The sequence below is a fragment of the Pan troglodytes genome, chromosome 22 (genome assembly GCF_028858775.2).
Source record: "Pan troglodytes isolate AG18354 chromosome 22, NHGRI_mPanTro3-v2.0_pri, whole genome shotgun sequence".
Lineage (NCBI taxonomy): Eukaryota > Metazoa > Chordata > Mammalia > Primates > Hominidae > Pan > Pan troglodytes.
In genome coordinates this window covers 3145299-3162590 of record NC_072420.2, presented here as the reverse complement: position 1 = coordinate 3162590, position 17292 = coordinate 3145299, and the positions used below count along the sequence as shown (strand labels likewise).

The 17292-nt window shown below is 42.2% G+C and overlaps 1 protein-coding gene across 1 annotated transcript in view; it reads left to right on the top strand.

Annotated features, from left to right (window-relative positions):
* Nucleotides 1-767: 767 nt before the first annotated feature.
* LOC743831 (zinc finger protein 717-like) overlaps nucleotides 768-17292 on the top strand; it is a 39479-nt gene continuing 22954 nt past the window's right edge. Inside the window, 3 exon segments of the mRNA XM_063803750.1 lie at nucleotides 768-994; nucleotides 1093-1418; nucleotides 3808-3998. Of these exon segments, the coding sequence (XP_063659820.1) occupies nucleotides 768-994; nucleotides 1093-1418; nucleotides 3808-3998 (744 nt within the window).

Genomic DNA, 17292 nt, shown 5'->3' with positions numbered 1-17292 from the left:
GGTTCCCTTCATTAACTTAGCCAATGATTTTTTTTTTTCCTGCCTAAGCGTGCGAGAAAAATGAAACAAAGGGGTAGAACACAAAAATCCCTGTGAATTTTCAAAAGCTAAATGTTACAACCTTCCAATATTGTCATTTACTACCACTTTCCTTCTGACCCAGTCAGATGTAGGAGGCCTCTAACTGGAACTGGATTCAAGCCAGTTAACTACTGGATCAAATCTGATCCTGGACCCGGTCCCGTTTCTGTCATAACTTCTAAAACATCCAGCCAGTCATGACTGGATAGCAGTTTGGAACAGAAATTTGCTCAAAGAAACTCAGAGCTCAAAACACAAATCCATGGAGCTCTGAAATCCGAGAGAAAATTTACCATGATCCCCAGCTGCTCCGAGAGGTCAAAGGACACAAGTGTTACAAATTCCTGAGGTGTCATTTTTCTGCCTGAAACCTCTGGCTGGTGGAGCCTTTACCTGTGTTTTGCTCGGGCCCACTGGGTTAGTTCTGTCCACTCGGCTCATGCTAGTCGTCTGGATCCCACACCTGCCAAGGGCGAGCTGGGTACAGAGCAGTGAGGGGTGTGTGAGCAAGCGAACATGGGATCTGGCCACTGCACACAGCCAAGCATGCCAGCTGCAGTGGGGTGGGCAGCTCCAGGCACCGGCACAGGTGCCAGCTCCCTGTGAGGCTGCAGCTGGACCAGGCCAACTGCAAACAGCTTCCACTGTGGGTATCAGGGAATGCAGTGGCACCCAGAAACTTGGAGATGCAGGACCTGCAGAGCCCCAAAGAAGGTGTCACAGCCCTGGCTGGGGGAGCTCCTAGGTCTGTGTTCCCTGAAGGGACACAGCTCTTCTCTCCTTCTCTCTTGTCTTCTTCTTGCCTGCAATTTGGCAAGCAAGGAGCGCGTTTCAGCCCTGTTTATGTTACACCTCTTTCAGCCCTGCTAGTTGGCAGGTCCCGAGTTCTTGTCCTGAGTCCAGGAAAAATGAGGTATGTGGACAAGTAGAAGGTGAGCAAGGTGAAGAGGTGCTTTATTGAGCCACAATACAGCTTAGAGGAGACCTGCAGTGGGTAGCTCCTTTCTGCAGGCAGGTCATCCCAACGTCTGTTCAGCTCTCAGCAGCTGAGAGGAGACGCATGGTGGGTAGCTGTGCCCATAGTGCCCAGGCCGTTCGAGCTGAGGAGGGCCTTCCGGCCACTGCTGAGCCACACTTAGCCCCACCTCAGCCTCCCTCCTGTGCTTGCCAGTGCCCAAAGTCTGGAGGGGCCGAGGTGGCAGGGGGCTGGCATGTCAGCACTGCCCTGAGCTTGCACAAACCGGGCCGGGTTGCGACTGTGCCCGGGTTTGGCCTCAACTTGGATCCGAAGTTGGAGTGGGCTCTGGGAGCGGAGAGACGCCAGGTGGTGGGACCAGGTACAACTGAGCCTGCGGGGCAGGGGGGCTTGCTGGGCCTCTGAGAGTGCAGAGATGCCCAGGTTTGCAGTCATGGCTGGATGGCTGCAGCTGTGCCTGGGAGGGCGGGGCTCCTGCCTGACAATTTAGAAGGGGCAGGTCTCCCACCCTTTCCTGGCTCCCACCAGCTTTGAGGAGCACACAGCCCCAGCCACTCCTCCCCACTGCAGCCAGTGTCTCCATAGCAACTGCTCCACGTGGGCCACTGCTGCCATCACAAACGGGTCCTTGCAGGTTCCTTCCTTGTACCTCAGCACTCCGGGGGTCATTAGAAGCCTTAGCAACACTGCTCACCACAGTATAGCTCCAGAGGCCCTAGCAGTCCTGCTCCCACAGATCCCACTTCTGACACCATCTATTAAAAGAAAATCTTCAGCTGAATTAAATTTAAAGGAACTTAATTGAGCAATGAATGATTCACGAATCAGGCAGCCCCCAGAATCACAGCAGATTCAATGAGACTCCAGCACAGACACATGGTGGAAGATTTATAGACAATAAAGGGAACATGATGTACAAAAATCTGAAGTGAGGAGTGAGGTCTAGAAGCAGCTGGGTCCATTACAGTTCTCAGCAGTGAGGTCCAGAAACAACTGGACTGGTTACAGTGCTCAGCATTTGCCTTATTTGAACACAGCTGAACACTCAGCAGTGTGTGAGTGGCAGAAGTTTGGCTGTTGGGATTGGCCAGGACTCAGCTACTGTTATAGGCGCATACTCCTAAGTTAGGTTTTCAGTCTTTCTACCTATTAAGTTAGGTTGCAGTTTGTCCACAGGGACTCAAATCTAGAAGTACAGAGTCCTTCCCAGGCCATATTTAGTTCACTGTAACAGTTCCTATTATGACCTCACTGACAGTTCTTTTTCTCTGAATTCTCCTTTCTTCTCAACAGCTTATCCAAATGTTCCATTGGTCCCTATTCATCTCACCCTGCAGTTCTCCTTGACTGATTGAGCCCTTTGTGGTTTGCAGTCCTGTTTCTCTACAGCTTGGACCTCTTCAGTCTTTCCATCATAGGTTTAACTCTCTGTTGAATGCTTCTTTGTAGCTATCCAAATTTACCTTAAGCTCAAAAAATTCGAAGTGAAAGCCACATCCTCTTCTCTTCCCTTATGTGTATGGCATTACTACCATGAAGCCAGTTACCCAAAATGGGATTTCTTCTGGGCTTTTCTTGCTTAGATTCAGGCTCATCTGGTGTCAAGCCTTGTTACTTTTGTTTCCTTGTTCTTTTATTTTTATTTTTTTTCTTTTGAGACAGAGTTTTGCTCTTGTTGCCCAGGCTAGAGCACAGTGGTGTGATCTCAGCTCACTGCAGCCTCCACCTCCTGGGTTCAAGCAATTCTCCTGCCTCAGCTCCTGAGTAGCTGGTATTACAGGCATTTGCCACCACGCCCGGCTAATTTTGTATTTTTAGTAGAGATGGGGTTTCTCTGTTTTGATCAGGGTGGTCTCGAACTCCCGACCTCAGGTTATCCACCCGCCTCGGCATCCCAAAGTGCTGGGATTACAGGCCTGAGCCACCATGCCTGGTCTGCTTGTTGTTTTCATCTCATCCTGATTTCCGAATACAGGAGAGAAGCTGAGTTGGTGTTCACTAACAAGCACAGAAGCTTTGTTATATTTACAGTGTCATTCTTGGCAAAACCTGAAGGGTGTGTTTGTGGGGTGATGAGGTTCAGTCACCTGTGACCTGTGCATCTGACCAGCACTGTGGTGACATCCTTAGGAATCCATGGGGAGAGAGAAAGCATTCAGGAGTTAGTGGGTCACGTTTGACAAGGGCCAATAAAGAAATATGCAAAGACAAAAAACAAGAAGAACATTGTCATATTTTCTACCTTTTGTTTATATAAATTTATGTCAATGATTCTAGCTTATGTTAATATGCAATGTAAACAATATGCTAACATTTACAATATATGTTTATAGTTTAAACATTTCTGTCATATTTTCAGATTCTTTAAACATTATGTTACGCTTCCTATTTCAGATAGCTGCTTAAAATGAGTAAGGAAAAACGGATGTGTGCATCAGTTCCAACTGTTTATGGACTAAAACTAGTTGATTTCTTGGTTAAGAACAAAAAGTGGCGACCTAATTAACTGAAAATTTTAAGTGGGCAATTATAGTTTTAGCTTTAACGTAAAGTATTAACTATGCTCCATTCTTGCATTTTTGACCTAATACTCAATCACCACATGCCATGTTTCAGATCAAGGTTTTACTTGTGATCTCTCATGAGTTTTTCACGGTTTTAATTATCTGCAATGTAACAATGTACCAGTAACCTTACTGGCTTCAACCAGGAATTTATTCTTTTTACATGTCACAATTTTCTGGGTCAAGACACTGGACAAGGCGGTGTGGGTTGGCTGCTTCATGATGTCCCTGGTCTCATCTGGAAGGACTCTAGTGGCTGGGGACGTGAAGCAGGCACCCAGAAGGACTCTAGTGGCTGGGGACATGGAGCAGGCACCGAGCCCTCTCTTTGTGGCCAGCACGGACTTCCTCCCAGTCTGGCAGTGTCAGGTAGTCAGGTTTGTCTGGCTTCTCCCAGGGCGTGTGTCCAAGAGGCCCAGGCAGAAGCTGTAAGGTCTCTCATGATCATCCCTCAGAAGTCCCAGAGCATCTCTCCTGCCACACTGTCCAGTCGTACTCATCACTGAGACCAGCCATGATTCAAGGGGGGGAAGGTGATTAGATTCCACCTCTTGATGAGAAGCATAGTAGGAACCTGCAGCAGTCTTTAATAAACCACAGGTTGTCCTCTGTCCACAAACTATTAACGTTTCTCCCACATGCAAATTATGCTTTGCCCCTCTCAAGAGTCCCAAAATGGTTTTCCTTATGGCACTGGCTGGTAGCCCAACTGAATCCTGAATCAGGTTGTGGTGGCCTGTCATCTGCACCCACACACACTCAGCCGCAGTGAGGACTGAATCAAGTTGTGGTGGCCTGTCATCTGCCCCCCCACACACAGCCACAGTGAGGACTGAATCAGGTTGTGGTGGCATGTCATCTGCCCCTGACGCACTCAGCCACAGTGAGGACTGAATCAGGTTGTTGTGACCTATCATCTGAGCCCGCACACTCAGCCGCAGTGAGCGGACTGCTGTGAAAACAGTCGGCATTTCCCTTTAGAAGCTATTGGTGGAAGGCAGGAGGGAGATGCTGCCCTACAGGCCCCGTCTAACAGTTGGTCATTCCCATGGGGCGCCTGTTACAGTTCTGTGATTAGTGCCCAGTCCGGGTCCCTGAGAACGGCGCCCAGTCCTTGTCCCTGAGAACAGCGTTTGTGTCCTTTTACTCCTCCCTCTGGGCTTTTGTCATTCTCCATGTTCTTTTTCCTTCAGTGCCTGGGTTGCCGTTGACCAACTTTCTCTGCCTTTTTCTTATGGTCAATAGGGTATTCAATGGCTTCTTTTTAATTTTTTTTCCTTTTCTTTTCTTTTCTTTGGCCTTTTGAGACAAGAAATTATTTCTTTATATTTTCTGTAAATTTTGTTTGAAAACTGAACTTCCTTCTTTAGATCATGTCCCTCTCCTGTCATATTTATTCAGTGACAGTTAGGGTAGGCTGGTAGCACTTTCCATGTTCTTCCCAGATGTCTCCTTAGGCAGATCCCTGAGATGGTGCAGTGCCCTTTCAGTTTCCATGTTGTGGCCATAGTTTTCTCACAGTCCCTCAGCACATAACTCTCAGGGAGTTATGTCTGTCTCTGTAGTAGTTGGATGGCTGGATCATATGGTCATTTTATTTTATTTTTTTTTGAGGAGCCAGTTCATATTTCCACCAACAGTGTTCAAGGGTTTCAGTTTCACCTGCGCTTGTTACTTTCTGTTGGGTTTGAAGTGATGTCCCATTGTGGTTTCTTTTTGCATTTCTCTAATGACTAGTGATGTTACACATCTTCTCATATATCTCATGTATCTGTTGGCTATTTGTATATCATCTTTGCATCTTTGGATAAATGTTCTTTGTCCATTTTTTAATCACTTTATTTTGTTGTTGGGTTGTAGCGGGGTTTTTTGTCATGATCATTCATTTATCTCACAGTTCATTCTCATTACTTGGGCCAGGGTCATGATCATTCATTATCTCTCAGTTCATCCTCATTACGTTGGGCAAACAGTCATGCTGCAGGGTATAGATTATGTTATTCTGTTACTTTCAGGTAGAATTGGGGTCTAGGTTATAATTGTTTCTAAGTTTAGATTCTGAATGGGAATCAGCAGAGGTAGACCACCGCTGCTGGGGCCTGGGGATTGCTGGGAAAAAGGCAGGAAACAGATACGGACCTGACCATGGAGGGTTTGTGTTTCACGGCTCCCATCTGGGTACCCAAGGAACCTACATGTAGCTCGTGTGTGGAGAGCCTACATTGCCCACTCAAAGCAATTGAGAATGGAACAGTCTTGGGGCTGGAGCTCATTATTTGGAATGATAACCACATCTGCACAGAGAGGACCTGATAAGATGTTGTCCTTCCATGTATATCTGGGAATCCTGTGTAGGGTCTGTCTGTAAGACAGGGGCAGTGTTGGCTCCTTGGCCTCTAGTTAGCCTCATGAGTAGTCTAGTAAAGGCTTTGCAAGCTTGTCACCATCTGTGGACATTCTGGCCAGCTCTTGTTTTCACCCTACTGACTTCTTCACACACTAGGCTTCTGCTTTAGACCATTCGTGGTTTTTCTTCCTCTTCAAATCAGTAATCAATAAATCCTCTTCAAGTCAATAAATTTCCACTCCTTTAGGAAACTCTGATATTCTGGTCATGCCAAGGTTTAATTAACTGGTTTGATTGTTTTTCTGTTTTCTTGGTTTCTTTTTCCTTCTTCTTGGGGGTTTCTAGTAATTTTAGTTTGATGTTTCACTTTCTCCATTTTTTATTTCTTAGTTTTCTTCTGTGATTATTTTCACTGCAGCTGCAGGGCCTAATCCTGGATTGGCAGAGAACTAGCACTTACTCTGCCCTAATTGGAATCCAGGAGAGATAGGAGGTGCCCTAGTGTGAAAATGTGTTTGCTCCTCTCTGCTTCTGGTATTCTCTCTGTAGGAGTTCTTTACGTATTCTGAATGTTCACTTCTTATGAGATACATGATGTGCAACTATAGGTTGAATGTCTCTGATCCAAAAATCTGAAATCCCAAATGCTCCAAAGTCTGAAACTTTTTGAGTGCCAGTATGACACTCAAAGGAAATTCTTATTGGAGCATCTCAGACTCAGGTATTTGAATTCAAGATGCTCAACCACTAAGAATAATGCAAATATCACACAATCTGAAACACATCCCAAGCATTTCTAATAAGGGACACTCAACTGGTATTTTCTTTTATTCTACAGTTTTCCTTTTACCCTGTTGGTTGTGACCTTTGAGGTACATAAGTTTTTACGTTTGATATATTTTTGCTTTTACTGCCTGAGCTTTTAATGTCATATCCTAAAAATTATTGACAAATTCATCGTCATAAAGCATTTTCCAAATTTGTTTTCCCTAGGAGTTTGATAGTTCTAGTTTTACATTTAGGTTTATAATTCACTTTGAATAAATTTTAACATGGTATAAGGTAAGAGTCCAACTTCATTGTTTTGCATGTAGATATACAATTTTCCCAACACCATTTGTTGAAGAAACTGTCCTTTGCCATTGAGTGGTCTTGGCATCCTTGTGGAAGATCATCGGACCATATATGCCAGGGTTGGTTTCTGAGGTCTCTGTTGTGTTGGTCCATAAGTGTGTCAAGTGTGTCTTTATGCCATGACCACATTTTTTTTGGCTTATTGCAGTTTTGTAATTGTTTTGAGACCTTTAATTTTGTTCTGTTTCAAGATCGATTTGGCTATTCATGGGCCCTGGAGATTCCATATGAATTTTAGGATAGGTTTTTCTGTTTATCAAAAATGTCATTGGAATCTTTATAAGGATTGTATTGAATCTAGGTCACTTCAAGTAGTGTTGACATCATTCCAAGATGAAATCATCTAATCTGCAAACCCAGCTTTTCTTTTCATTTATTTGTGTTTAATTTCTTTTAACAGTGTTTTGTAGTTTTCTGTGTTCAAATCTTTTGCCCTCTTGGTTAAGCTTATTTCTAATTTGTATAATGCTGTTGTAATTCTTTTTTTTTTTTTTTTTTTTTTTTGAGACGGAGTCTTGCTCTGTCTCCCAGGCTGGAGTGCAGTGGCACTATCTCAGCTCACTGCAACCTGCGCCTTCTTTATTCAAGCAATTCTCCAACCTCAGCCTCTCAAGTACTTGGGATCACAGGTGCGCGCCACCACGCCCAGCTAATTTTTTGGTATTTTTAGTAGAGACAGGGTTTCTCCATGTTGACCAGGCTAGTCTTGAACTTGTGACCTCAGGTGATCTGCCCACCTTGGCCTCTCAAACTGCTGGGATTGCAGGCATGAACCACCGCACCCGGCCAAATGTCATTCTTTTAAAAAATTTCTTTTCTTTTGTTTTCTCTTTCTTTTATTTGTTTTCTTTCTCTCTCTTTCCTTTCTTTCTTTCTTTTTTTTTTTTTTTTTGAGACAGCGTCTCACTCTGTTTCCTAAGCTGGAGCACAGTGGCACAATCTCAGCTGACTGCAACCTCCACCTTTCAAGTTCAAGCAATTCTCCTGCCTCATCCTCCCAGGTAGCTGGGACTACAGGTGTCTGCCACTACGCCCAGCTAATTTTTGTATTTTTAATAGAGACAGAGTTTTACTATTTATATTAGAGATGGAATTGGCCCAGCTGGTCATGAACTCCTGAGCTCAGGTGATCCACCCGCCTTGGCCTCCCAAAGTGCTGGGATTACAAGTGTGAGCCACTGCACCTGGCCTCATTTTTTTTAATTTTATTTGCAGATTGTTCATTGTTAGTTTATAGAAATGCAACTGACTTGTGTGTGTTACTGTATCCTGAAACTTTGTTGAATTTCATTATTTTACCAGTATTTTGTGGAATTTCAGGATTTTTACACATTACATCCTGTTGTCTGTGAACAAAATTTTGTACTTTTTCCTTTCCAAATTGCATGCTTTTTATTACTTTCTCTTGCCTAATTATTCTGAGTAGAAATTCCAGTACTGTGGTGAATAGAAGTGGCAGGAAGAGATGTTGCTATCTTATTCCTGATCCTAGAGGAAAAGATTTTAGTTTTTCACCATTGAGTATGATGTTAGCTGTGAGCTTTTCATGTACGATCTTTATTTACTGAGGAGTTTCCATATATTACTAATTCTTTGAGTGTTTTTATTACAAAAGGTGTTCATCTGGCTCTGGAACCAGATAAATGTTGACCTGATAGAATGGATTGGAATATCCCCTTCTGGTTTTTGAACATTTTTGGAGTATTTTGCAGAGGATTGGCATTAATTCTTCTTGAAATGTTTGGTAAAATTCTCCAGTGAAGTTATCTGGACCTGGAATTTTCTTTTTGGGGGGGTTTTTGATTACTGGTTGAATCTTCTTACTAGTTACAGGTCTCTTTGGATTTTTTATTTCTCTGTGATGCAGTATGGTGATTTGTGTTTCTAGGAATTTATAAATTTATTCTAGGTTGCCCAGTTTTGTGGCATATGGTTGCTCACATTAGTCTCTTGTAATCTTTTTCATTTCTGTGGCATCTGTTGTACTGTCGCCTCTTTTATTTATGATTTTAGTAGTTGAGATTTCTCTTTTTTTCTTAATATAGATGTGAGTTTTAAAATTTTTATTGATCTTTAAAAAAACAAACTCAATGGGTTTTTTTCCTTTTTTTTCTGGTCTTGTTCTCCTTATCTCTGCTCTAATCTGTTATTTTCTTCCTTTTGCTAGGTTTGTCATTAGTTTTTTTTTCCCCTTCAGGTGTAATGTTAGGTTATTGATTTGAGATCTTTCTTCCTTTTAATTTAAGCACCTGCAACTATAAGCTTCCCTTTAGCTTGGGTTTGAGATCTTTCTTCTTTTTAATTTAAGCATCTGCAGCTGTAAGCTTCCCTTTAGCATGGGTTTGAGATCTTTCTTCTTTTTAATTTAAGCATCTGCAGCTGTAAGCTTCCCTTTAGCGATGCCTTTGTTGCCTCCTCCTGAGTTTGGGTATGTCATGGTTTTGTTTTCATTTGCTTAAACATTTTTTGTCCTATTGTAATCTAATTGCGTTGTTTTTAATAAAGGTAATTAATGGAACACATAATGAATTGAGCTTCTGTTTTTATAATATTTTAAGCATTCTTAACTCAGAAATGTAAATTTTAGAAAAAAATTCCAGGCCAGGCACAATGGCTCACACTTGTAATCCCAGCACTTGGGGAGGCCGAGGCGGGTGGATCATCTGAGGTCAGGAGTTGGAGACCAGCCTGGCCAACATGGTGAAACCCTGTCTTTAATAAAAATAGAAAAAAATATATAAAAGTTAGCTGGGTGCTGTGGCAGGTGCCTGTAATCCCAGCTACTCTGGAGGCTGAGGCAGGAGAATCACTTGAATCTGGGAGGCGGAGGTTGCAGTGAGCTGAGATTGCACCACTGCACTCCAGCCTGGGTGACAGAATGAGAGTCCATCTCAAAAAAAAAAAAAAAAAGAAAAAATTTCAGACATGTTTATATGTATTTCAATTTAGAAACTATGATCTCCTAAGTGTATTGACACAGCAACCTGACATAAAGATAAAGAATAATAAGCATATAACAAAATGGAAACTTGGGAATACCTGTATCTTATTAATTTTTAATTATATATATTTAAAAATTGCCAGGTGCAGTGGCTTACACCTGTAATCCTAGCACTTTGGGAGGCTGAGGTGGGCAGATCACATGAGGTCAGGAGTTTGAGACCAGCCTGGCCAACATGGTGAAACCTCATCTCTATTAAAAATCAAAAAATTAGCCAGGCATGATAGCATGCATCTGTAGTCCTGGCTACTCGGGAGACTGAGGCAGGAGAATTGCTTGAACATGGGAGGCAGAGGTTGCAGTGAGCCAAGATAGTGCCACTGCACTCCAGCCTGGGTGACAGAGTGAGACTCTGTCTCAAAAAAATAAAAATTGCCTGGGCGCAGTGGCTCACACCTGTAATCGCAGCACTTTGGGAAGCTGAGGCAGGCAGATCACGTCAGGAGATCGAGACCATCCGGGCTCACACGGTGAAATGCCGTCTTTACTAAAAATACAAAAAATTAGCCGGGCGTGGTGGCGGGTGACTGTAGTTCCAGCTACTCCGGAGGTTGAGGCAGGAGAATGGTGTGAACCTGGGAGGTGGAGCTTGCCGTGAGCCGAGATTGCACCACTGGACTCCAGGCTGGGTGACAGAGCGAGACTCTGTCTCAAAAGAAATAAAATAAAATAAAACAAAGGTGTGGTTTACATACAAAAATTACACATATTTAATATATCCGTGTGTGTGTGTGTGTGTGTGTGTGTGTGTGACGGAGGTTTTACTCTTGTTGCCCATGCTGGAGTGCAGTGACACGATCTCAGCTAATTGCAACCTCCACCTCCCGGGTTCAAGCAATTCTCCTGCCTCAGCCTCCTGAGTAGCTGGAATCGCAGGCGTGTGCCCCCACGCCCGGCTAATTTTTGTATTTTTTTTTAGTAGAGACAGGGTTTCACCATGTTGGTCAGGCTGGTCTCGAACTCCTGACCTCAGATGATCCACCTGCCTCGGTCTCCCAAAGTGCTGGGATTACAGGCGTGTGACACCGAATATATACATCTTAATGAGTTTAGAGGTAAGTATTCGCCCCAGGACTCATCACAACAAATAATGCCGTAAACTTGGCCATCACTCCCCATATATTTCTCATTCTCACCCTTTTTAAAAAATGAGACCGGGAGCTGTGGCTCACGCCTGTAATCCCAGAACTTTGGGAGGCCAAGGCAGGTGGATCACGAGGTCAGGAGATCAAGACCATCCTGGCTAACACAGTGAAACCCCGTTTCTACTAAAAATACAGAAAATTAGCTGGGCGTGATGGCAGGCTCCTGTAGTCCCAGCTACTCGGGAGACTGAGGCAGGATAATGGTGTGAACTCGGGAGGCAGAGCTTGAAGTGAGCCGAGATCGTGCCACTGCACTCCAGCCTGGGCAACAGAGCGATTCTCCATCTCAAAAAAAAAAAAAATGAGATGACCATTTCACCTAATGTATACCCTCTTAAGTTTTTTTTTTAAGTGTAAAATACAGGACGACCATGCATCAGAGATATATGTCGGTTTGGTTCCATACCACTGCAATAAAGTGAGATACACAATTTCTTTTTGTTTCCCAGTGCATGTAAAAGTATGTTTATACTGTGCTGTATAAAGTGTGCAATAGCATATGTCTACAAAGTGTGCACACTTTAATTTACAAATACTTTATTGTTAACAAGTACTAACAGTCATCTGAGGCTTCAGAAAGCTGCAATCTTTTTTTCTGTGTGTGACAGGGTTTTACTCTGTGGCTCAGGCTGGAGTAATTGCAGCCTCAACCTTATGCTCAATCAAACCCCCACCTCAGACTCCTGACTAGCTGGGACTACAGGTGCATGCCACCATGTCCAGCTAATTTTTGTATTTTTTTTTTTTTGTAGAGATGGGGTTTTGCAATGTTACCTTGACGTCCTGGGCTCAAGCAATCCACCCACCTTGGCCTCCCAAGGTGTTGGGATGACAGGTGTGAGCCACTGCACCTGGCCAAGTTTCAGTCTTCTTGCTGATGAAGGGTCTTGCCTTAATGTAAGGTGGTAGCTGCTGAGCGTTGGGGTGGCTGTGGCAATTTCTTAAAATAAGACAACATTGAAGTGTGCTGTGTCAATTGACTCTCCCTTTCACAAAAGAATTATCTGTAGCATACGATGTTGTTTGATAGCTTTTTACCCACAGTAGAACTTTCAAAATTGGACTCAATCCTGTCAAACCTTCGTACTGCTGTACCAACTAAGTTTATGTATTATTGTAAATCACTGGGTTCAATCCTGTCAAGCCCTCCTTCTGTTGTACCAACTAAGTTTATTCTAAATCTGTTGTCATCTCAACAATGTTTACACTGTATTCACCACGAGTAGATTTCATCTCAAGAAACCACTTTCTTTGCTCATCCGTGGAAGCAACTCATCCACTCACGTTTTCTCTGGAGGCTGCTGCAGTCTCGCCACATCTTCAGGCTCTGTCTCTGATTCTAGTGCTCTTGTTATTTCCACCATATATGCAGTTACTTCCTCCACAGAAGTCGTGAACCCCTCAGTGTCATCTGTGAGGGTTGGAATAATCTTCCCAACTTCTCTCTCTCTCTTTTTTTTTTTTTTGAGATGAAGTCTTGCCTGGGCTAGAGTGCAGTGATGTGATCTCAGCTCACTGCAACCTCCACCTCCAGGTTCAAGCAATTCTCCTGCCTCAGCCTCCCAAGTATTTCGGATTACAGTCACCCCCGAGGAGGCCTAGCTAATTTTTCTGTGTGTTTTTAGTACAGACAGGATTTCACTATGTTGGCCAGGCTGGTCTCAAATTCCTGACCTCATGATCCACGTGCCTTGGCCTCCCAAAGTGCTGGGATTACAGGCGTGAGCCACCAAGCCCCACCCCTACTTCTCCTAATGTTGCTATTTTGATCTTTTTAAAATCATGAATGTTCTCAATGACATCTAGAATGGTGAATCCTTTCCAGTAGGTTTTCAATTATTTTGCCCAGATCCATAAAAGGAATCACTTTCTATAGAAGCTATAGCTTTATGAAACATATTTTTTAAGTGATAAGACTTGAAAATGGAAATTATTCTTTGATCCAAGGGCACCAGAATGAATGTTGGGTTAGTAGGCATGAAAACAATATTCAGCTCTTTATACATCTCTGTAAAAGCCCTTGAGTACCAGGGGCATTGTCAGTGAGTGGTAATACTTTGAAAGGAATCTTATTTCTTGAGCAGTAGGTGTCAACAGTGGGCTTAAGATATTCAGTAAACCATATTTGTAAACTGATAGTCTGTCATCCAGGCTTTGTTCCCATTTGTAGAGTACAGGCAGAGCTGTGTTTTATCATAATTCTTCAGGGCCCTTGGATTTTCAGAATAGTAAATCATCATTGGTTTCAAGTTAACGTCACCAACTGCATTAGCCCTTAACAAAAGAGTCAGCATGTCCTTTGAAGCCTTAAAGACAGGCATCAACTCCTCTCTAGCTGGGAACATCCTGGATGGCATCTCCTTCTAGTAGAAGGCTGTTTTGTCTCCATTGCAAATCTGTTTAGTGTAGCCATCTTAATCAGTTATCTTCTAGATAGCTTTCTGCAGCTTTTCCATCAGTACTTGCTGCTTTATCTTGTGCTTTTATGTTATGGAGATGACTTTTTTCCTTAAACCTCAAGAAACAAGCTCTTCTAGCTTCAGACTTTTCTTCTGCAGCTGCCTCACCTCTCTGAGTCTTCATAGAATTGAAGAGAGGCTGGGTGCGGTGGCTGTCACACCTGTAATCCTAGCATTTTGGGAGGCCGAGGCGGGCAGATCACCTGAGGTCGGGAGTTCGACACCAGTCTGACGAACGTGGAGAAACCCCATCTCTACTAAAAATACAAAAAATTAGCCAGGCGTGGTGGCGCATGCCTGTAATCCCAGCTACTCGGGTTGCTGAGGCAGGAGAATGGCTTGAACTTGGGAGGCAGAGGTTGCGATGAGCCAAGATAGCGCCATTGCACTCCAGCTTGGGCAAGAAGAATGAAACTCTGTCTCAAAAACAAAGAAAAAAAGTAAAAAGAGAGTTAGGCTTAGGCTTAATGGAATGTTTTTTATTTTTTATCTTCTGTCTAGACCAATTAAACTTTCTTCATAACAGCAGCAAGATTGTTTAGCTTTTTATCATTCATGTGTTCACTGGAGTAGTACTTTAAATTTCTTTCCAGAACACTTCCTTTGCATTCACAACTTGGCTAAGTGTTTGTTGCATGAGGTCTAGCTACTGGTCTGTCTTGCTTACAGCCTGGCTTCCTCACTAAGCTTAATTATTTCTTCCTTTTGGTTTAAAGTGACAGACATGCAACTCTTCTTTCACTTGAACATATAGATGCTATTGTAGGGTTATTAATTGGCCACATTTTAATATTAATAAAAAGAATCCTAAGAAAAAGAGAGAGAAAGAGAAATGGCCCATTGGTGGGGCAGTCAGAACAAATGCATTTGTCAATTGTTTGCTGTCTTATCCGGGTGTGATTTGTGGTTCCCAAACAATGACAACAGTAGCATTAAAGATCGCTGATTACAGATCACCATAACAGATTCAATAATAAAAAGCTTAAAATACTGTGAGAATGACCGAAATGTGACACAGAGACGTGAAGTGAGCACGTACTGTAGGAACAATGGTGCCAGTGAGACCTGCTTATTGCAGGGTGGCCACAAACCTTCAATATGTAAAAAACATGGTCATAAAACAGAATAAAGCAAAGTGCAGTTAAACAAGATGTGTCTGTCTTTTGATAGACTCTGACGATCTCTATCTTTGAATTGGTACGTTCATGCCATTAACATTCAAAGTGATTATTGATATCATTGGGTTAATATCTACTATATTTGTTACTGTTTTCTATTCATTCTCCTCAGTCTTCATTCTTTTGTCTACCACTCTTTTTCTGCCTTTTGCAGTTTTCATTGATGATTTTAGGTGACTGCATTTTCCCTGTCTTTCTTAGCATGTACTTCTCTTTTTAAAACTTTTTTTAACTAGTTGCCACGGAATTTGCAATATACATTTACAACCAATTCAAGTCCACTTTCAAATAACACTATCCCACTATCCCACAAATAAGACTACCTGATTAACAAACAAAACACCTAATTCCTCAGTAACATTTACAACCAATTCAAGTCAACTTTCAAATAACACTATCCCACTATCCCACAAATAAGACTACCTGCTTAACAAAGAACACACCTAATTCCTCAATATACATTTACAACCAATTCAAGTCCACTTTCAGATAACATCCCACTTCACTGATGACTACCTGCTTAACAAAGAAAACACCTGATTCCTCCCTCCCATCCTTCCATTCCATTCCTTGTATTATTGCTCCTTATTTCACTTGTGTATAAGCATACATTATCTGTGTGTATTTATTATTACCTACAAACTTATTGGTCAGATCAATTATGAATAAATACATGTTTTTATTCTACCACAATTCCTCCCTCTCATCCTTCCATTCCATTCCTTGTATTAGTGTTACTCATTTCACTTGTGTATAAGCATACATAATCTATCTGTGCATATTTGTCATTGTCTATGAACTGCTTGGTCAGATCAATTAAGAATAAATACATAGGTTTTTATTGTACCACAATTCTTTCTTTAATGCTCTTTTTTTAAAAAAATGTTGATCCAGGTTTCAGTTATATATCTTTTGTTTCCCTCTAAAGAATTTCATTTAACATTTCTTGCAAGACAGGTCTCCTGGCAACAAGTTTCTTGAATTTTTATTTTTCTGAGGAAGGCCTTAATTCTCCTTCACTTTTGAAGGGTGGTTTCAGTGGGTACAGAAACTTAGGTTGGTGGGGTTTTTTCTGTCAACATTTTGAATTTTTCATTTCACTGTCTTCTTGCTTTCACAGTTACTGCAATGTTGAATGCAGTTCTTATCTTTGTGTCTCTGTAGGTAAGGTGTTTTCTGCCCCACCTCTGGTTTCTTTCAGAGTTTTCCTTTATCTTTTATTTCATATAGTTTGAAAATTATATGTCCAAGTGTAGGTTGTTGGCATTTATTCTTCCTGGTGTTCTCGGAGTTTCCTGGATCTTTGGTTTGGTGTCTGACATTAATACTGGAAGTTCTCAGACATGGTTGTTGCAGAACTTTCTTGTATTTCTTCTCCTCCTGGTATTCTCATTACTCTGTTTCACCTTTTGTAGTTGTCCCGCAGTCTTGGATATCATCTTCTGTTATTTTCAGTGTTTCTTTTCTTTAGTTTTCGAAGTTTCTGATGATAAATCCTCAAGCTCAGAGATTCTTTACTCAGCTGAGTCCAGTCTACTAATAAGCCATCAGAGGTATTCTTCAGTTATTTACCACATTTTTTATCACTACATTTTGTTGAAGGTTCTTACGATGTCTGTCTTTCTGATTACATTACCCATATACACTTGAATGCTGTCTACTTCATTCATTAGGCCCTTAGCATATTCTCCAGAGGTTTAAAAAAAATTCCAAAATCACATTTTTGTCTGCTTCTGAAGCTTGCTCTGTTGACACAAATTGTATTTTTTTCTTTTGTTGGATTTTAGTATGCCTTGCAATTTTTTCCCTTTATTCTCATGCATGAAGTACCCACTAAAAGTGACTGCTGTTAGTATAGCTTCAGTAATGTGGTGATGAGGTGACAGGGCAGTTGATGCTCTCTTAGTCTCTTTAGGCTACTATAACAAAATACTTTAGACTGAGTAATTCATAAACAACAGAGATTATTACTCACAGATCTGGAGGCTGGAAAGTCCAAGACTAAAGGGCCAGGATATTTGGTGTTTGGTGAAGGTCAAATATTCAGACACTCGCAACAACTATAGCACCAGCAGCAGTCTTCAGGAATCCTATGTGAGGGACAAACACTCAGAAGCCAGCTGGAGTGTTCTGGAATCCTATGTGAGGGGCAAACATTCAGACCCCAGCAGTAGTGTTGTGGAATCCTATGTGATGGACAAACATTCAAACCCTGGAAGCAGTATTCTGGAATCCTATGTGAGGGAAAAAAATTCAGAACCTCGTAGCAGTGTTCTGGAATCCTATGTGAGGAACAATCAGACCACAACAGGAATGTTCTGGAATCCTATGTGAGGGACAAACATTCAGACCACAGCAGGAGTGTTCTGGAATCCTATGTGAGGGACAAACATTCAGACCACAGCAG